The sequence below is a fragment of the Trachemys scripta genome, unplaced genomic scaffold, assembly GCF_013100865.1.
Source record: "Trachemys scripta elegans isolate TJP31775 unplaced genomic scaffold, CAS_Tse_1.0 scaffold_64, whole genome shotgun sequence".
NCBI lineage: Eukaryota > Metazoa > Chordata > Testudines > Emydidae > Trachemys > Trachemys scripta.
Genome location: NW_023260550.1, coordinates 36761 through 58919, shown reverse-complemented (window position 1 = coordinate 58919; position 22159 = coordinate 36761). Strand labels below are relative to the sequence as shown.

Below are 22159 nucleotides of genomic sequence, written 5' to 3'. Positions count from 1 at the left end.
GCAGGCTGTGATGTCATGAAGAGATGAAATGCACACCTAGCGCTTACTTTTCACTGGGGTAGGTTGTATACTACATACTTTGTCAGGGATCCGCTCAGAGCAGACTGCACCTCTATAGAGCAGGGACCTGTTACTGGTTTTGGCACTCTTCATTTACTCCATGAACAGCTATGGTGCTAAACAACAGGTGGCCACATGCTAATCTGCTTCCAAGACATGTATTTAGAGTCCCCATCATTGTCGTAACCCATTGGGGTTATGCATTATTTTGCAAATATCAAGGGAGAGACTTGCTTCCCTTTAAATGCTCTTTCACTCTGTGTACATATCCCTTACGGTGCTCACCACTTTCTGAGTAAGAAAACACTTTTGAACCATATAAAACATTTCCAATTAGACAAAGCCGAGATGACTGTATGTCAAGAAAATGTGTAACTTCTTTCAGCACTGGTGCAGCTGCACAGGTGCTACCAAAAGTATAAGCTGTTGGGTAGATTGGACGTAGGCCCAGAAAAGTGGCAATGTTTGGGCGTTCAGAATGCACTCATGGTGGACTTGAGACTATCCAATGTATTCAAAGGATGAGCACATTTTGCATATAAGAGAAAACACCATGATATGGAGCTAAGCCCCTATTACATGCTGTGGAGAGAGAAAGTCACCAAGTAAAATGGTAAGCATTTTACAACGGATGGCCAATGTAAAGATTTCTCATGAATGGCTGCATTCATTTCAATAAACATATTTTTGTGAGTTTTAGGTTTGACCGTCCAAAGCCCCACACACCTTTTTAGATAGTAGGCAGATCCCACTGTAAACGGTATTTTTGCAGCACTGTGCCCATTCATCGGTTTCTCATGCTTAAAGATATCTTCAACACCTTAATCAAACACTAGCATTTTATGAAAACAAAGTCTGAAAAATGTGTGTAATTCCCCATTGTAGTTATGAGTAGGGATTTGGAGCATAAAACCTACTGGTCCGCGCTCCAGCTCCAGGCTCCACTCCAAAGCCCTGGTTATGAGCAAATCTGGCAGCTTTACTAGAACGGGTCTGTCACTAGAAGTTCCAATAAAGAATTCTTGTGATAACTAGGGGATACCAGCCATTTAGACCTCATAATGTAGGAATTACTCCAGGTTCAGTGATGCATCAGCTGACCAACATGGAGTCTATTATTCCTCTTTCATATCTCTTCCTCTCCCATGTAGCCTTTCTAGTCTCTTTTCATCCCTCACTCTCATCTTCTTAGTCCCACAAGCCTCTCGTGTTCAGAATGGTGATATTTCTTATACAGTGAGACTCATATATAGTCACATCTTCGTTGTGCATAATCCATGCCTGTACTGTTTTGCCCAGCTATTGGTTTCCTGTATCTTTAATACGTACAGTTGTAATGTGTTGTTAGTTTACACTAAAAGAGCCACATACAGTTCCTTCTTCTGCAAGGAATGATATGGACTGGTCCATGCCTCCTCCCTCCGTGCCAATGTACCGTTCGCTCTTGGTGCAAATTTCTGCAAGTTCCACCTAAGGAAACATTGGAAGTAAAGCTTGAGTCAAGATAAAGGATGCAGCACATACATTGCTTACAGTGACAGACTGCAGAGGACAGTGAGATACCTCTGAGATCACCCTTCCCCACACATTCCTTACCAATAGACTAAGCTTTGGATGCCATGCAAGTCTGACCCATTCTCACTGTAAGATGGTATCACCATATAGTCTTTCTCCCTTTGCTCTGAACAATACCAGGATCTCCCTGACTCCACTATAGCCACTGGCACTGGACGCTTATCAGAGTCTCCATTCTAGCACCACTCCTCCTTCCATTCCCTCCCCCTACCCCCACCCATTTCCACACCTGTGTCTGAAATTGTGCTTCAATACTGACGGAGTACAAAGTATGCTCCCTGGTAACTTATGTAGTCCAGCTCATTCACCTTACTGCTTGTAATGTGTCGGTTTCATAACTAGAAGTTACCGATTGAAGCTGAACTCGAGATTTATGAGTTTCCCCAGTTAGGGACCTGATCCTCCAGGGCTCACATAGGCAAAACTCCAAATAATATCGATGGGACTTTAGCCTTAGTAAAGAATGCATGATCAGGTCCCTACAATAAATCATCTAGGGTCTGGCTCTGACATTACAATGAGACTGCCTTATTTGGCAAGTAGCACCACCGCCCATCTCAGAGGCACAGTTCCTTCTGGGCGCTGCCCTATGCGCAGGGCACGTGGCAATGCCACAATCTAGCCCTTAGAGATGTATGATAATCTCATTTTACAAACCAAAAACGAACAAATGGTTAAAGGGCCAAATTCTGCGCTTGGATGTGTGTGTGGCTCCCACTGAAGTCAATGGGAGCACTGTGTGTGCATCCAATCCCAGATATCGGCCCCATGGATTTTGGTCAGCTCTGCATAGTAGTTCCATGACTGTTCAGGAGCCTGTTAATGTCTTCAGCTGATACATTCTTAAAGTAAGTAAATAAATGAATATGGGACTCAGGCCTTCCCAGTGCCAGTCTGTCAGTGGCTCCTCTCCATTCCCTAGGGAACATGCGTTCCACTCTCTGACATGACACCCTAATCTAGAATTTCTATAACCGGTAAACACCAGCGTGTTTGTGTGAGGCTTCATCAATGTCTTAGCGTGTTTTGACACCTGCAGATGAAATGGTACTTTAGAAGGGGAGAGTATTCATGTTATCACTGCTGTAAAAGACACTTCACAGCAAAGACATTAAAGCCAGCTCCTGAGGAGCCTTGGGGAATGCTCTAAGAACATTTTATAACAACGGGGAAAGCATGCGTGGCCGTGCGCTATCACATGCCCATACCAGCTCATTCCATCAAGCACAGGGTAGTCGGCATCATACGCACAACAGGGAAGAAAGGAAAAGAAAAAAGATTGTAGCAAAGACGCAGCATGATCTTCAAACCAGGAGCAAAGTCAGATTCAGAGCCCCCAGCAGGGACCTGAAACAAGATAACCCCCAGAGTAGGGACATTAACCAGCTGTACCACACAACTGTAAAAGGTAGCAGATAAAGGCAGTAAATCACCACACGTTGAGGGAGGTATGTGTGCCTGCCTGCTCATTCACTCAATTTACATAAAGCCACTGGAAACAGACAAAGCTGTAAAGTGTGTGCTCAGACTGTGCAATCAGACTGAGTGGCTTGCAAATGCACTAAAGGTTGATTTACTTGGCCCACAGTGCTACTTATGTAGAACGCTCAATAAACTTCAGGTTGATAAGGAGCTGTCAAAAAACCATTACCAAACTGAGCAGATAGGAGCCCTTTGAGGCAAACATCAAGGAGAGTTCAGATTGTCCTCAGAGCACCATATTGGTGCCACAGTGTAAACAGACCCACTTACACCAATCTAAAGACAAAGGGGTCTGCTTTCCTATGGATCCACAGGATCTCATAGGGGTAATTGATCACTAATGGGAATCAGACAGCTAAATCCCCTGCACAGCAAATAGAAAATGGCCAGGCCACAAGCAAAGTTCTAACTGTTGTCCTTCATACATTTGAAAGATGAACAACAAATAGGGATTGTGCCTCCTTTGCTTCTTGATGAAATATATTAAAAAAAAAAAGGCCACACAAACAGAAATGTTCCTTGTTGCTTAATTATTTTTTTTAACCTTAAATGTATCAGGAATGTCAAGTCCATGTTCTGCCACTCCCCACCAAAAATAAGAAATAATTTGTGAATGAAACCTTATCATGTAACAGTCCACCCAACATTAACAATGCCCCTTTTCCTCTTAAAATAACCAATGAAGTATTTGCATAGTAAAAAAGACACACCCACACCGGCATACGCATGCACGCACGCGCACACACAATGCAGCTTGTAGGTGCTCACTCTTCTCTGCAGCTGGAACAGTGTATATTCTCAAACATCCAGGTGCTCCCCATCACCAGGGTGGGCCACACCGCTATACTGCTCCCTCCCTTCCCCACTCCCAAGGCAGTGATACCTTGGGAGTTTCACTTGTTTTTGCAGCTACTTGTAAGGAATACTGGACTGGGGTCCAAGCAATGCAGTGGAAATCTCTCCACAGTTTAGATGCATACAACCATCCTATTTGAAAATCTGATGTATGTGTAAAATCTGCATGTGCCCTGAAATATCCAGGTTCGGATTTGCGCACACATGTTTCTAATAATGTAGCCTAAAATGCAGCTCTTGAGGTGCTCGTGCTGTATATTTTGCTCTCAGGCATGGAAGCCAGAGAAATGATTGTGTTTCATTTGCAGATTTTGGGAGGAAGCATAGCAAAACTCAGACTAGGCAATTCTCCCTTTGCTTTGTCTGGATACAAGTCATATCGCCCTCTGCACAGATCCTCTACCAGTCAACTTTGTGAGCCTAAGGTTGTTTACACTTTAAAAAGGGGGGGAGGGAAAGCTTACAGCTGTGGAATGTTAACAATTAGCACACTGCCACCCCGTCCCTTCATGCGTTCTAGTGATCCACGCCTCGCTAAGCATTGGTTCTCGCTTTGCCCCAGCCTGCCAGCTGTCCAGCTGCGTGTGCTGGGCATACAGCACTGCTGGAGCCTTGAGCAACTTTTTTCTTTCCTTGTTTAAACTCAGCAAGGAATGGCAGGACCACCAAGTAGGACCTGGCAGGGGTTGAAGAACCCTCTCCAAAAGACAGCCCAAGGCATCCCTGAAAGACTTGGTTTCTAATTTAAACCAGCTCATGCCTACACAGACTGGCCTTCTACTAGTAGTAGCAGAGGGATGGGACCGGAAGGGGTGAAGTAGTCATTTGTGCAAAAAAGAGGTTTTTACTCACTACTGAAGCAACCAGCCAAACATTTGCTTTTTGGTAAAACAAAATTCAGGGAAATGTGACTGTAATCCTGGAAGCTGAAGCAGAGATATGGAGACGCCGAGAGCCATGGCGTGCAGAGATTTTATATTTAGAAAAGAAGGATGGTCTTGTGACTAAAACAGTGAACTTAGAGCCCAGGTCTCAAGTCTCCATCTCCAGCTCTATACATCTCTACCCCGATATAATGCGACCCAATATAACACAAATTTGGATATAATGTGGTAAAGCAATGCTCCGAGGGGGGGGCTGCACACTCTGGCGGATCAAAGCAAGTTCGATATAACATGGTTTCACCTATAACACGGTAAGCTTTTTTGGCTCCTGAGGACAGCGTTATAGCGGGATAGAGGTGTATTTGACTTCTTGTCTGATCCAGAGCGAGAACTCTACCTCACGTGTCAGACTGCATTTTTGCAAATTTGCACAATGCTTTGAGATCCTCAGATGGGAGATGCTATAGAAATGGAAATTATTATTATTAAAAATGGGCAAGCTGGGGAAAATTAGGATCTTGGAGATAAGAAGGCTTCTAAAAACAACAGTTCTTCAGGGGGAAAAAAAGCCAGATGTGTGACTCACAGAAAATCTTCTTGCCCATGCATGAGGTCACAGTGCCATTTAGGTTTAGCCAGCCACACCTGGCACCCTAGGCAGAAGCTGAGGGCCTAGGCAGCCACCTAGTTTGCCTATAGCTTGAGCAGCCACTGGCCCTTCCACTTCTCTCCCATGGGTTCATCACTTCTCAGTCAAACCACAATACATGAATGGTTCCCACACATTCAAGACCCACAACTGTTAGCACAGTTACCATTCCCCATATTATGTATCTAATAATAAATGGCATTTTTGTCGTACACTACATCTTCAAAGAACTTTACAAACATTAACTAATCAATTCTCACAGCACCCCTGTAAGGCAAGAATTATTCCCAATTTATAGACAAGGAAACTGAGGCAAAGATGTTTGTGACTTGTCACATAAATCAGTCCCAGAAGAGGAACTAGAACTTTAACATTTGTGATTCCCTCCCACCGCTGTGCTCCTTCTTCTCAGCAATGCTGTCTTAACTAACTGTTTCTGGAGCAGGTTTAAAGCTTTTCAGACGTGATGGTAATATATGTAACACAAAAAGACAGAAAAATACTAACATCAATGCACAAAAGGACCAGGAAAACTGCTTTAAAATCCCAGAAGCAAAAATGGCTTCATGTACCATAGGAATGTGAACTTTCCCTGCCTAATTCTTTTGGAATCCACACATTCTCAAAACCCTCTGATTTCTCCAGTACTGGCCAAAAAAGGGAAGAATTCTAGCCACATTACCACACTCACCACATCTGAGTGGGGTAGTGTGGCTAGAATGTGAAATAATATTGCTAACACAACACATGAGTCCTAAGAGGGACACAGAACCCCATTTGCAGGCTACCTGGTGTAGAAAATTAGCAAAGTGGGCCATTTAACTGAGCAGTAAAAATGACCAAACAACTTCAAAAAATAGTTTTCTGGATCTGAGCCTTCCAAAAAAAAAAAACAGGAGAAAAATGTTCCTGAGCCCTGTGAGTAGCTAAGTACTTATCAGTTAGTAAAGACCTGGGTCAGAATTCATTTTCCCTAGATGACCCTAGAGGTAATTTCACTGTATCTTCTACCACTTTTATTTCACATGACCTCAAATGACCTACATCAGCTATATGATAATTTGCATAGGTTCATGATCACTCACCCACAAGCACAGCTCAAAATAATCAAGTGACCTATTACACTCCAGAATTCACTGGGCAGAATACACAGCACGATGCAAAGCTGTGCTGTATCTTGGCTGTTTAATTATCAAATGGCTATTACGCTAATCATTTAGGGTCAAATCCTGCAGTCCTTACTCAAGTGATAGCTGGGGAGTCAGAAGCCCTGTCTGGACCGTGGAAGGGGAATATAGGTGCAACTGCCCTGAACTATAATATTGTGAGCAGTGGATCTGCCACCACTCAGCTCCATTGGCCAAAACTTCCATGCATGTACTATAGCCCTCTAGTACTACAGTTGTAGAAGTGACTGCAGTAATGCCCCATAACATGGGACACATATTTGGAGGATTGGCGCTTAAGTTTGTTTTCATTTTGTCCGTGGTTATCCCTTTCGTCTTTAGGTACCTTCATGTCATCTGATCCTGACCCTAGAGCAGGCCTGCTTGGATTCCTTTCTTCCTCTTATTCCTCCCCACATCTCCTCGCCTACCTGCCACCACCTCTCCTCCTCCTGCCCCCAGAGACTGAGCCTGTCATTCTCAGGAAACGACTAAACTCCACCACCAATCTGGTAAGCAGGTGCCTCAAATATCTTAGCTTTCCAACTCCTGCCTCAAAGACAAATGCAATCAGGACATTAGTATCTCTTGGCCAGTTCACATGGCAGATTGGCTGTGCTTGACTTGGGGGATGTTTAGCATCAAGGAGTTATACAAGATACTATGTTTAGCATTTTTTTTTGTTTGTTTATGCAATAAAAAGAAAATATAACTACATTTAGTCAGAATGTGCCTAATTAAAACAGAGCAAAGCAACATTATCAGGAACAGAATCACAGCACACAAAATTCATTCTGTTACCTAATGTTGCACAGGAGAAATCCTTTTATTTAGAAACATGCAAGAAGTAATAAACTTTTTAAGCAAGCTGCTGTTTCTCAAGCACTTTAAAACAAAAAGTCTGTTTTTTTCAGATACCAGTAGTTGGCAAATTGGGGGGAAAGCGAAAGTGGGGCACACACATCTACCCACCTCTTAGAATATTCTGTTTCTTCCTCCCTCCTCATTCTAAATTCTGATCAGTATTTATCCATCACCAGGAGGCAATGCTTACTCATTTGTAGGGCGGATAACTTGTTCACATGTGCAGACCAGGACTAGCCTTTGATCTGAAGGAGAGTTTCAAAAAATACCTCTGTTTTTTGTTTGAAACAGTTTAAAGTTCTTCCTGATAAGGAGTAAGTCAAATCTTGGGTTACAAAGAAAGAAATTTCTACCACTTAAAAACTGTTTCATCTTTAAGCCACAGTATTTCCTATCCAATATAGACAGCACAAAGAAGTCTACCCTAAGAAATCATATTAATGGAGACACAGTTTAGTCTAACAAAGTTGTGGTGGGAGGAAGGTGAGATAGTTGAAGTATTTGCTGCTGTTTTTAGGTGGAAAGATTTTTTGAAATTACTCAAAACAAGGGCTGGTCAATTTTCCACCTAAACTGTTTTTATGGAAAATGGGGTTTTGACTAAATGAAATTTTTTCACTACAAGTGTCTGCTTTCCACAGAAAGTCTCAAATTTTTGTTGAAAAACTGAACACCCAAAAAGTTTTTGGTTTTCAGCTAAAAATCTTTGGTTTTCATTTTTGTTCAGTGAAAAGTTGAAATTTTCCACAGAGGTGGGAGGGGGGAGCTCTTGTCTCACAATCTCCAATCATAGAATCATAGATTAGGGTTGGAAGAGACCATCCTCAGGAGGTCATCTAGTCCAACCCCCTGCTCAGAGCAGGACCAACTAAATCATCCCAGCCAGGGCTTTATCAAGACAGGCTTTAAAAACCTCTAAGGATGGAGATTCCACCACCTCCCTAGGTAACCCAGTGCGGCCCCACCCTCCTAGTGAAATAGTTCTTCCTAATATCCAATTTAGACCTCCCCCACTGCAACTTGACATAATTGCTCCTTTTTCTATCATCTTCCACCACTGAGAACAGCCGAGCTCAGGCCTCTTTAGAACCCCCCTTTCAGTTGAAGGCTGCTACCAAATCCCCCCTCGCTCTTCGCTTCTGCAGACTAAATAAGCCCAGTTCCCTCAGCCTCTCCTCGTAAGTCACGTGCCCCAGCCCCCTAATCATTTTTGTTGCCCTCCGCTGGACTCTCCAATTTGTCCACATCCTTTCTGTACTGGGGGGGGGGGGAGCCAAAACCGGACGCAATACTTCAGATGTGGCCTCACCAGTGCTGAACAGATGGTAATAATCACTTCCCTCAATCTGCTGGCAATGCTCCTACTAATACAGCCTAATATGACTGTTAAGGTCATCTTCCCAGCCTGCCACTCTGACTACATCACCCCTACTCTTTCACTGCATCAAACACAGACACAACCCAACTCTGTACGTTTTGTTTCCTCTTTGTTTTTCATACACTCACCTTTTTAAGATATGACATTTTGTTACACCGTTTCCCACTAGAGCCTATTTCATTGGGAGTTTACTAATCACTAATTTAGTTTCTTTAATCTCCGTTCGGTCCGTGTGGTGATAATGACAATAGACAATGAATTATAATGGAAACAGAAGATGATTCTACGATTTATATGACTTTTCCCCACAAATATACAGACAACTGCTAAGGAAGTGTGCGAGTGAGAAGTCCAGATAAGGAAGACTGAGGTGTAATAGTCCACCTGCTCAAACAGAGCTTAAGGGCCAACTACTCTGATTTTCATCCTGTGTATGGGTTGGGACAGGGTGTAAATTGGGACAGAAAGTGGCCCTTTGCATCGAAATATTTTGCATCAAAACTGTCAGTTTCAATATATTACATACCAGTGACCAATCCCTTTCAATTTCACATAAACCTTTAAAGAATTAAACTCATGTAAGCTTAAACCCCTTAAAAGAGTAGGATAATTAGTGAGTGGGAGACAGGAAAATATTTGTTAGTAAAACAAATTTAGTGTTGCTTGGTTTTGTTTTGGAAAAGCACACAGTTCATTCCCCCAAAACTTGATATATACAAATCTAAAACGACTACAAACAAAATTAATTGACTTTATCTATACAATGATGGTATACATTTACATTCACTTGAGTTATTTTATGTAAGACATCTTGAGCAAGGTTAGTACATCAGGTTTTGCAAATAAAAGAATGCAGGAAAAGTGACACTGTAACATTTAAGCTCTATAACAAAAATTCAGTTTCCTTTCTGCTTGAAAGGTAATTACTTGTGAGGGAAACCCCTATTATCAACAGCCGTGTAACAGTGTGCTACAGCCTTTAAACATTTTCACTGTCAGTGCTCTAAGAGCTATTTTCATCATATAACTTCTGGGAAATGAAGGTATCTATGTGTATGCATGATCAAAAAATCATAGAATCAGAAGATGCAAAAATCCTATTAGTCCACCTAGTCCAGGGGTCGGCAACGTTCAGCACGCAGCTCGCCAGGGTAAGCACCCTGGCGGGCCGGGCCAATTTTATTTACCTGCTGACGCGGCTGGTTCGGCCGATCGCGACCCCCACTGGCCGCGGTTCGCTGTCCCGGGCCAATGGGGGCGGTGAGAAGCGGCGCAGGCGAGCGATGTGCTGGCCGTGGCTTCTTGCTGCCCCACTGGCCCGGGACGGCGAACCGCGGCCAGTGGGGGCCGCGATCGGCCGAACCTGCCGCGTCAGCAGGTAAATAAAATTGGCCCGGCCCGCCAGGGTGCTTACCCTGGCGAGCCGCGGGCCGAACGTTGCCGACCCCTGACCTAGTCTATCCCTCAGCCAATGCAGGAATGTTTCCTAATTTATATTTACCAATGTGTTGTCCAGTTTCATTTTATATGTCACAAGCAGCACTTGCTTGCAAGATGAAGTGTGGAAGATTTAGCGCCTGAGGAAAAACCCATTGCAGATTTTTCATTTCTTCAATGGGGTTTGGATCAGGTCTTCAGCTCATAGTACTGAAAACTATAAAGCTACAGATATAGATGACTATTTCATATGTATAATAGCATATAAAAGCAGCATGACATGATCATTATTCTACATCACTAAAGACATAGTTTAAGCCAACATAAATGTTCATAGTCTTTCAATGTCAGACATTGAGTATATGATCCAATAGCATCTGGGGAGAAAAGGCCTGATGTTAAAATATATTTTGTGTATAAAATAACCTAATACTTAGAGACTAATGAAGGTTACCATCGGCTTACAGTCTGCATGCTAAATTCCAATTACCTGAATTTCACATATGTTTTGCAAGGTAATGATACTTATTTTCATCAGAAGCAAGAAAATATTTGTCAGATATTATCTGGATGTCGTCATAACCACAGTAATTTTAACTTGACGTCGTCTGTCCTTTAACATACTTAAATGGTGGATTTCCAGTCTGGTTCATGAGAGATTATGGCCTTTGATTACCACACAAGCTGCTCCAAGAGCTCTGCTTCCACTTGATTTGAATAAACACAGTCAAACCTAACAACTTGTTAATAGCTCTGGAATTTTTTTTTTCCTATGGTGGGAAGGAGGCCTGGAATCTTTGATAGTGCTTTATAACAACATCTTAAAATATAAAGTCTACATGTGTATTTATAGATAAGCAACTTTGTTTTCCAGCATGTGGGATTCATGAGTGGCTCTGGCACCTTAATTTGACAGATACTTTTAAAATAGAAAGGAAATGGAAAAACTCCCTGTAGTAATATGTTATAAAATAATCTAAATTTAACCATTGACATATCATTCTATTACTTCATGTCACTTTATAGACATTCATCCTCAAAAAAACTCCGGTAAGGTAGACTGTTACCCTATTTTACAGGTAGGGAAATTGAGGCCAGAGGGAAGGTGGCTAAAGGAACAATTCTGAGACCCTTCCTCAATGCACAGGGGTTTCAGAATCAGTGTGGGATCTTCAAAAGACATTGGTGTTGGCTTAATTCTTCTCCCATTGAAGGCAATGGAAGTTCTACCCAGGGCCGGCTCTAGGATTTTTGCCGCCCAAAGCAAAAACAATTTTGGCCGCCCCCCCCTTCTTTAATTACCCCACCCCCGGCCCCGCCTCAACTCCGCCCCTTCCCCAAATCCCCAGCCCTGCCTCCTCCCCCAGGTTCTCAAGCCTAGGAGGGAGGGAGGGGGAGAAGCAGAGCCCGCGCCGCGGCCACTCGGAGTCTCCTCCTCCCTCCCTCCCTCCCAGGTTTGAGAGCCTGAGAGGGAGGGGGAAACTCCGCGGCATTCTGGCGCCGGCCATGCCGCCCCTAAAAATGTGCCGCCCCAAGCACCAGCTTGTTTTGCTGGTGCCTAGAGCCGGCCCTGGTTCTACCATTGACTTCAGTGGGAGCAGAAAAGGCTAATGCTGAATGCTTTTGAAAATTCCACCGCTAAATTCTGAGGGTGAAAATCATCCGGGTGCGAATGGTCAGCACAAAGCCCCCAACATGCTAAAGCCCAGCTTTAGCGGTGGCACTGGTGACCTACGGTTGTATACGTACACTGCAGAAACGTTTGGATTTTGTTTATACTGGTTTGTGTACTAGTTCTGTAGGCAACGTATTTATTTTTATTTTTGTGTAGTCTAAAGCCTCCGAAGTTTTTGCACTCCATTAAATATGATGTGATGACTGTGCAGGAGAAGACGGAGATCCTCGGAGCGCATATTCCCAGAAACCTTCACCTAGCTGTTCTATTTCTCTAGATGTGATTGGCTCTGTAAACTTGGGATATTGTTTGTTTCCTTGTTTCTCTGTCTAATTTGAACTCCTGCTGGGCTGTTTGAGACCAAAGAGTCAAAGCTATTCTATCACTTTATGAATCCTGAGGCCTGCACAGCTGGGAATTTTGCACATGCTCAGCCTGTGTCCTTTTCTCTTTAAAAAAACAAAAAACAAAACCATTAGACTATTATGTCATGTACAGTACACAGTGTAAACCAACCACAAAACTTAATTTGGTTTCTTTATCCTTCATTTCATATTTCTGTTTCCTCTTTATTAAGGGCACTGGCATGAAACAGAACTTTTGCTTTTTAAGCATTTATCCACTCCTGCTACTTACCACGTAAGACTTTCTGTGAAATTACAATTAATCACTGTGAAAATTATCCTAAGGTGTCATACCCCAAAATTCTGATTGGTCTGCATACCTGAAATAAATCCTTAACAAATGCTAGCAGTGCCAGCTCAAAAACCCAGTGTTTTCTCTTCTGAAAGAAATTACGATCCTGTTCCAAAACCCATCAAAGTCAATGGAAAGAGTCCCACGGGTTTCAGCATGTTTTGGATCAGGCCCTGTGTTGTGCAGAGGCTTATTCTGTATAACTTAGCTGAGAAAATGACAGAAAACATTGCTTTTCTGTCTAAAGTTTCCAGAATTAGTTCACAAAGATCCTGATCCTACAGCCCTTACTCAAACAGGATGAAATTGACCTTGTTCAGAAGACTACCACAAGGCCTATGAACCACTTAAATCCCAGGTAAACACTAGACTTAAGCTTGTTTAGGCCTTGCGGTGACTTTCTGTACAGGGGTGTGGTTTATCCCACATGTAAGTCCTGCTGAAGTCATATTGATGGATCAGAATGGATTCAGACCAGCGGTTGGTACTTTCTCTTCTATGTACAACAGACTATTTTAAGTGTGGTTCTACACTGAAAAGTGACTCTTAAAACAGCATCCTGCAATTCCATTTTTACTCAATGATAGCCATAAACACGGAACACACTCTCCTCCACCCCCTCCAGATGGCATTGTTAGGTAGACACTTTTCGGACTAAAACCACATTTAAAGCCATGTGTCCTCTGAATTTCCTTTTTAATTAAAACACCATTCACTTAACTGAAACACTGGATCCAAGACTAAAATAATGCTCTTAAAATAAATACAAACACAACACTTTGTGCTACCAATGCTATTCACTTGAGCTGCAAAAATGATGTCCCTATTTATCTTTTCCCAATGTACTGCACTGTAAAAGGGGGGGAACGCTGGCCTTCACAAACCGACTCGCCTCTTTCCATCATTATTTCTAATGGCCTAGATTTTCAAAAGTGCCTAGTGATTTAAAGTGCTTCCGTTTTTGGGTGCCTAACTTGAGACAGCAAAAAGGGGCCTGGTTTTCAGAAAGTGTGGAGCACTCACCCAAAAATCACTAGTCACCTTTTTTTTTAAATATAGGCCAACACTTTTATAAAACATTGAATTTAAAATATAAAACCATCCATTCTCAATGTTGATATACAAAAAGCAAAATATTAAGACCTTAGTTGTATATAAAACTAGATTATCATTTTCATTTAAACTGAAATAATGATCCCTGATTCAATATTCTAAGGATGTATTCAATTAGTAGAGTATTGAACCAAAAAGCTAGAAGATATAAACCAATGTAAAAACAACATATCTTTGTGCCAAGATAAACACATTGAGTTAATTCACAAGTCAAAACTGTTACATTATAAATTTTGATTTGAAGATCCCTTCATTGTTCTAGTATACCTCTTAACTAACAACACTCAACATTTATCTAGTTAGTGATTGATTCAAAGCCCACTGCAATAAACAGAAAAACTCACTGACTTCAATAGTTCCTTAGTCAGCACATGGACCCAAGCTCATCTAAGAATTTGGCATCAAGACCTTTTTGTGTAACCTCCCTGCCCCAATAACTGAAACAAAAACACAACATAAAAAACCTAAAGCAAAGTCCTAAGGTCCAGATCCTCAAAAGTCTATGGCCCCCATCCTGCAATAGGGTGCCAACTTTCTAATTGTACAAAATGGAACACCCCTGCCCCACCCCTTCTCCGAGGCCCCGCCCCCACTCTCTCCATCCCCCCTCCCTCTGTCGCTCGCTCTCCCCACCCTCATTCACTTTCACCAGGCTGGGGCAGGGGGTTGGGGTGTGGGAGGGGGGTGAGGGCTCTGTCTGGGAGTGCGGGCTCTGGGGTGGGGCCAGGGATGTGGGGTTTGGGATGCAGGAGAGGGCTCTGGGCTTGGGCAGGGGGTTGGGATGTGGCGGGGGGGGTATGGGCCCTGGGCTGGGGGTGCAGGGTCCAGGTGGAGACAGAAATTAAAGGTTCAGGGTGCAGGAGAGAGCTCCGAGCTGAGGCAGGGGGTGGGGGGGGGGGGAGGGGTCCAGCTGGGGGGGTGGGCGGTGGGGTGGGGGTGGGGGTTGGGGTGGGGGGGTTTGCGGTGCAGGAGGGGGCTCCAGGCTGGGGCAGGGGGTTGGGGTGTGTAGATCACATCGCAGGATCAGGCCCAAACTCATCTATTTTGATTTCCAAGTCGTATAAAATCAGCCAGGGAGCAACTAATTTCACATTATTAGACAGCATACTTGCCTAAAATAACAAGTTTCGCTTTCATAAAACGTATGTATGTTCAACAATATACCAGGAAGTACACATAGTCCATAGTACAAATGCAAACTCCCTGCAAACTGCCGTTCTGTTTCTATATCCCATTTCTTATACTTCTCTTGCCTCATTCTTTACAAAGTACACTTGCATGAGATAGGATCTTTGCTTAAATATCTCCATAGTGCACTGACCAAATTTTTGAAAGTGGTTTCATAAATTTGCACCCAGCTATTGCAGCATGAAAATAATTGCACATCCAACAACCTGATTTGTGTGAACAAGTGCAGGTTTCATTTATTCAGTTTTATAACTCCAATCCTGAAGCCTTTTGAAACTCAAGGCTAGTTTTATTGGTAATTTATTTGAGCCTAATCCAGTGCAAGTCAGTGGGAATCGTTCTATTAACGTCATGGCATTGGATTAGGCCCCCAATTAGTAAATATAAATGTATTGCATTAGGCCTGCTCCCACTGAACTCAATGGGAGCTTTGCCAAAGCTGAGTAGATTTGGGCCTCTTATCTACGGCTCCATCAAACCACTGTAATTGCTCTTTCTGAGAATGTATCTAAATGTCGTTCAACCTCAGCCACTCAATGTTTCTCTTGTATGTTTAATACGTTATATGTTTTTGCCTTAGTTTACATAGGAGGTAAATATGTACTTAGCCATCCTGCTCTAAGCAATGGAAAAAATGTAGAGGTGGCCTAACAAACCACAGCACAGCAAGACTTCTCATTTGCAGCACAACATCAGGGTCAATTCACTCAAATAAATCTAATTATTCAAATGTACTAGCTAATCTACTGTGCTCACAGATTTTACCAGAAAACATGACACTAGGACAAATTAAAAACTTCATTCTGCTTCCATTGTTGACAAGACTTTTTCATGCTGAAAAGCTCTGTTTATGAGGCTCTGTTTTCCTAATATTAACATAAAGACAATTTTAAAATCAAATGATATTACTGAACATTAGCATTCTTCGTGTTATGCTGGTGTAGGGTTGGACTGGAATCTTGCTATAGAAGAGATGAATTCTTTTTAAACATTTCATTTTAAATTTTCTATATTACAAATTGAATATTAGTGTACTGCAACTGGTTAACATTGCACATCTGGTTGAATTGACTTGGACTGGTATTTTGCCTAAACTATTTTGTGGATGATTTTTTTTTTTTAAATAATTCTAGGCATATTAAAACAATGCCCTTTTTCAGACTTTTATACACAATAATTAGTGACAACATTTTTTTTAGCTGACTTATAGCCTCTACAAAAAAATCTATTTTTAAAAGCCAGCACTGAAACCCAGGTAAGACTGCACTGCACTTTCATTTTGTTCTTTTCTTTATCTTACAGACGCAAAGACTCATGTTAAGGAAGAATATCATAGGATCACTTTAATTTCCAGTTACTTTTACTTTCAGTCCACTATTTAAAACTCTCATTACCAGGAAAGAGAAAACTATAACTCAAAGTATCTTCATAAAAATAGGTTTCTGCATCAAGAAAACAGATAACTGTTCCATTCAGCAAAAGGTCAAAATTCCAGAATTTTGGCCACAGAACGCCTACCATTCAGCCAAATCTTATTCTGAAGCCAAAAGTTTCTGTGCACTGCTTCTGCAAAGCATGTGTTTAAGGCTTAGCAACACCCATCAACAGGGACAAAAAGTCAACCCTCTCTTATAACCTTATCAGGACAGTCCACATTGATGACAAGACATTGTAACTTACATAAATTACCTTCAGTTGTCATTTCTGTTATATCAAATGCCTTGGGGGAGGGGACGGTATGGCAACTTGCACTGATGTATTTTCTATAAGAGTTATCGATTACTTCAGGATCTTTAATTACGTTAACAATATCTCCTTTGGGGGATTTGTCCTCCAAAAAAATTAAATACATAAATAAATATAGAGACCAGAAAGTTCTGGTATGAGAAGTGTCAAGGTTCTAGAAAGCACCTATCTCTGTCCAGCTGAGAAATCCCCTGGCATAGGGAAGCTCCCAGCTGATACACAGCTGGTATTGCTGGCCCCTGCAACACCCACCACTTGGTCCAAGTGCAAGATGCACGTTAGGGCTCGCAGGGGAGAGCCCACAGCATATTTTATATATTTTATACTGAGCTGGTAAATGGTTCCTTTACACTAGGGCTCCGAGTGCCCCAGATCCCCAGAGAGATAGCTATCTCTCTGCTATGCCAAACGTAAGCTTGGTGCAGCAGAGAATCTGGGCCAAGGTGGGTATAAAGCTTTCTGTGCTAGGTGCAAAAACTTGCCTTTGGCACTAGACTTCTTGTTTTCTACCATGCTATAAAAAAGTCTGCAATGCTGCCACAGACTTCATCAGTGCTATCACCCAACATCATACTCAACACAACCAAACGTTTTGCACCTGGCTGACCTTCTTCAGAACAGGTCTGGCATGATGCAGATCTATACTCCAAGACCACGTGTGAGTTTATGTGCACATCCAGCCAAAGGTACATACTGTAACTTATTTTTTCTTAACAGAACTGTATAGTATTACGTAGCATACAGCAAGACTGTTCTTAGTGCTCAAGTTACCAATTTCTACTAACTAATAAATTTCAGGCTTTCTGATTGCTGTCAGTTTTATGGATCATTGCACATACTCACTTCCTCTGTTATGGAATGTGAATCCACTTATTACAATGACTAGGCAACGGGCACAAGTGTATACAATATCTTTTCTCTTCCTGATGTTTGAATGTAAGATTCTAGATTCTACCAGACATTTCCACCCGACTGAATTTTATTGCTCCATGTGGTACCTTCAAACGCCATGACTACTGCAGAAGTGTTTTGACACATGAACAAAAGTCTACTAAACGTTTGAGTGGTAACAATTCACTTACACTGGGTTTGTTTTTGAGGAACAATATTTGTTTAAAGATTGAGGCCTAAATTCTGGATGTGGCCTGTAAATGGGTTCATTTCAAAACACAGCGGGGAGAGTGGGATGGAAGATTTCTGCTCCTATTTTGCCTTGACTATAATCCATTAAGAAGCTGCTCCACAGGCTTTCAACAGATGCTTTGCTACTAGAGCCACAGAAAGTCATTCAGGCAGGGAGTATAAGGGTCAGAGGGTGTGGTCCACATGCGTTAGAACATATATGCTCAATCCTGGCTTGCAGAGATTACATCTGGTCCAGGGATGGCCATGTGTGAGACTTGAGTTGGCCAAAATACAGCCTTACAATAATGCTCTTTCTGCAGCTTTAATGTATGCCTGTTTCCTTGCCAAACTTAAAGCCTGCCAAAATTTGGCCAAAGATGTTTCCTCAATTGTGCAATATTTTAAGTTTATATCCAACAGTTCTTTGTAAAAACAATTGCATTGTGTCTTTAAAGTTTATGGATGTTAACAATATTTAAAGTTGTATTTTACAGTTAATACTCTTGGGTTTTACAGTAAATTACCTTTGAAAGGGTCTTTCCATTAGCTGTAAGCGTCACAAGTCCCGCACAGCATACCAAGGCACTGGAACTAGACAGACCAGAACTTGGTGGGATGGTTCCATCTAACAGACAATTCATTCCAGTTGAGCTATTAAGACCGAAATGTTCCTAACAATGAAAAAATAAACAATCTGAGTATCAAGTACAGACCGCCTTAGACTTTCAATTATCCCATGCTTAGGAAGAGATTTCTGTTGCTGAGTTGTTGAACTATTGATTTGCTGTTTGGTGTCACCATAAAGAGTCAGGGGGTTTCTGAAATTTTCATTTCAGGTCCTTAAAAAACAAGATTAAAATTCAGAAAAGAAGTGCATGAATATAAGATTTTAAGACCATTTCATATTTTGTTTATATCTTGATACCCCTTCTTCACTTAAAAATATTATTTTAAACCTGATATTTTGCCTGCTCAGGCTAAGGACAGCAGAGACTTTCTGAGGTCTCTCAGAGAAGTTGTTGCTGAATTATGGGGCTTAGAACGTTTGTTTTTTTTCTATTCTTGAAACTGCTCCATAGCTCAACTACCACTAATATTTCTGAATTGAAAGAGAAAATAGCCTAGTATAGTCTCCACTAAATTAGAAAAGGCACTAAAGCACAGAACTATTGATTTCCATTCTACCTCTAGATACTCTTCTGTTGTGACTCATGCCCTGTGATGTTACAATAGTCCCCAAATTCAGGGTCTCCTAATATAAGATACTTCCAGAGCCAGCATTCTGCATTTGTAATCCAAAATGCATTGGAAATTTGTAGAGATCCTTGGAAAACTGAAGTTTAAGAGACATTTTAGCCATGTGGTAGTTTTACATGCAGCCCAAACTGTGACAGCGAGTAAGAATGCAAACTCCCGGAATCAAACAGACACCAGATATAGAATCGGAGAAATGGAGAGCTGGAAGGGATCTTGGAAAGTCATCAAATCCAGCTCCCTGCGCTGTGGCAGGACCAAGTAAACCTAGACCATCCCTGACAGATCTTTATCCAACCTGTTTTTAAAAACTTCAAATGATGGGGATTCCACGACCTCCCTTGAAAGTCTGCTCTAGAGATTAACTAGCCTTCCAAATAGAAAGATTTTCCTAATATCTAACCCAAATGTCCCTTGCAGCAGATTGAGCCTTGTCGTATGTTCAGCAGACACAGAGAACAATTGATCCCTGTCCTCTTTATAATAGCCCGTAACATATTTGAAGATAGTTATTAGCCCACTTCCTCCCCCTCCGCCTTCTTTTCTCAAGACTAAACATGCCCAGTGTTTTTAACCTTTCCTTATAGGTCAGCTTTTCTAAACCTTTGATTACTTTTGTTGCTCTCTTATGGACTCCCTCGAATTTGCCCACTTCTTTCCTATAGCGAGGTACCAAGAACTGGACACAGAACTCCAGAGGAGGCCTCTGAGTAGGGCAGGACAGTTACGTCCCATGGTTTACACCCCAGTTACACTAGTTAATACAGCTCAGAATGATATTCGCCTTTTTTGCAGTTGTATCACATTGTTGACTCATATTCAATTTGTGATCCACTCTAGCCCCAGGATCCTTTTCAGTGGTACTACCATCTAGCCAGCTATTCTTCATATTGTAGTTGTACATTTGGTTTTTCTTCCAAAGTGCAATACTTTGCACTCACCACTACTGAATTTCATCTTGTTGAACTCTGACCAATTATTCAATTTGTCAAAGTCATTTTGAATTCTAATCCTGTCCTCCAAAGTGCTTGCAACCCCTCCCAGATTGGTGTTATCTGCAAATTTTATATTTCCACTCCATTATCCAAGTCAATAATGAAAAGATTGAATAGTGCCGGATCCAGGACTGACCCCTGCAGGACCCCACTAGATATGTCCTCCTCATTTGACAGAGAACCATTAATAACTACTCCTTGAGTACAGTCTTTGAACCAGTTGTGCACCCATCTCATAGCTATTTCTTCTAGACCAAACTTCCCTAGTTTGCTTATGAGAACATAATGCGGGACTGTGTCAAAAGCCTTACTAAAATCAAGATATATCACATCTACTGCTTCCCCCTATCCACTAGGCCAAGGGTGAGCAAACTTTTTGGCCCGAGGGCCCATCGGGGAATAGAAATTGAATGGCGGGCCATGAATGCTCACAAAATTGGGATTGGGGTGCGGGAGGGGGTGAGTGCTCTGGTTGGGGGTGCAGGCTCTGGGGTGATGCTAGAGATGAGGAGTTTGGGGTGTAGGAAGGTGGTCGGAGCTGGGACCGAGGGGTTCAGAAGGTGGGAAGGGATCAGGGCTCGGGCAAGGGTGTGGGAAGGGGTGCAGGTTCTGTCTGGAGGTGCAGACTCTGGGGTGGGGATGGGGATAAGAGGTTTGGGATGCAGGAGGGTGCTCCAGGTTAGGATCAAGGGGTTTGGAGAGCGGGAGGGGGATCAGGGCTGGGGCAGGGGGGTTGGGGCGAGGGGAGAGGCTCAGGGGTGCAGGCTCCGAACGGCACTTACCTCAAGCGGCTCCTGGAATCAGTGGCATATCCCTTCTCTGGCTCCTATGCGGAGGCGCAGCCAGGCTCTGCAGGCTGTCCCATCCACAGGCACCACCCCTGCAGCTTCCATTGGAGTGCCGGAGGGGACGATTGGAGCGCATAGGAGCTAGAGCAGGGCCATGCCGCGGCTTCCGGGAGCTGCATGGTACGGCCCCTGACCCTGCGCCCCAGCTGGAGCACCGGAGCGGGGCTGAGCTGTGTGGTGGGGGGGGCCCCCGACCCAGTGCCCCGGCTGGAGTAGCCCCTGACCCAGCGCCCCAGCTGGAGCTGGGCCAAGCCGAGTGGTGCAGCCTGCGACCCAGTGCCCCAGCTGGAGTGCCAGAGTGGCCCCCGACCCAGCGCCCCACCCAGAGCGCCGGAACAGGGCTGAACCGCATGGTCCGGCCCCCGACCCAGCGCTCCAGCCGGAGCGGGGCTGAGTTGCATGGGGTGTTGCCCGACCCCACTCCCTAGAGGGAGCTGCGAGCCAGCTTAAAACGGCTCGCGGGCCGCAGTTTTCCCACCCCTGCACTGGGCCAGTAACCCTGTCAAAGAAAAATTAGGTTGGTTTGACATGATTTGTTCTTGAAAAATCCATGCTGGTTATTCCTTATAACCCTATTGTCCTCCAGGTGCTTACAAATTCATTGTTTAATCATTTATTCTAGTATCTTTCCAGGTATCGAAGTTAGGCTGCCGACTTGAATATCTAAATATTCTTTAATCTATTCTTTTCATGTTTTGGCTTGCATTCTTACCACTTGTGGTTAATATTAATTGTGTTTGTATAAAGTTGTATTAGCAGTATTATACAGTATCATGAAGTCACTTGGTAGAAAGCCTAAACATTAATTATATGTATACAGTAAATAATAGTAGGTAGTGTGATATGAAAAATATGAGAAATATTTGTACAAGTAAGAGAGGACCTTTTCTAACTCTAAAGTTATGAGCTTATGTGAGACCACTCTGCTTTTGATGACTGCTATCTTACTATTTATATTTAAAGCAAAGGGATAACTTTAGAGATTTTCCTGTGGCTCAAAATCTGCGCACACACACAAGATTAATATCATATATAAATTTTCATTCATGGATCCCAAAACACTATCTGTAGATTGTATTCTGTTCTTACATTTTTAAACATTTTAGTTCTCTTCTTACTTAATAATTTTTATATAATCTCTAGCCCACTTTGGTTCAAAATAAACAATA

The 22159-nt window shown here is 42.7% G+C and overlaps 1 protein-coding gene across 1 annotated transcript in view; it reads right to left on the bottom strand.

Annotated features, from left to right (window-relative positions):
* Positions 1 to 22159, bottom strand: part of LOC117870615 (N-acetylgalactosamine kinase-like) — a gene marked incomplete at its 3' end in the record, with an annotated part of 51962 nt that overhangs the window by 8848 nt on the left and 20955 nt on the right. The window contains 2 exon segments of the mRNA XM_034757821.1: positions 1432 to 1530; positions 18418 to 18564. Of these exon segments, the coding sequence (XP_034613712.1) occupies positions 1432 to 1530; positions 18418 to 18564 (246 nt within the window).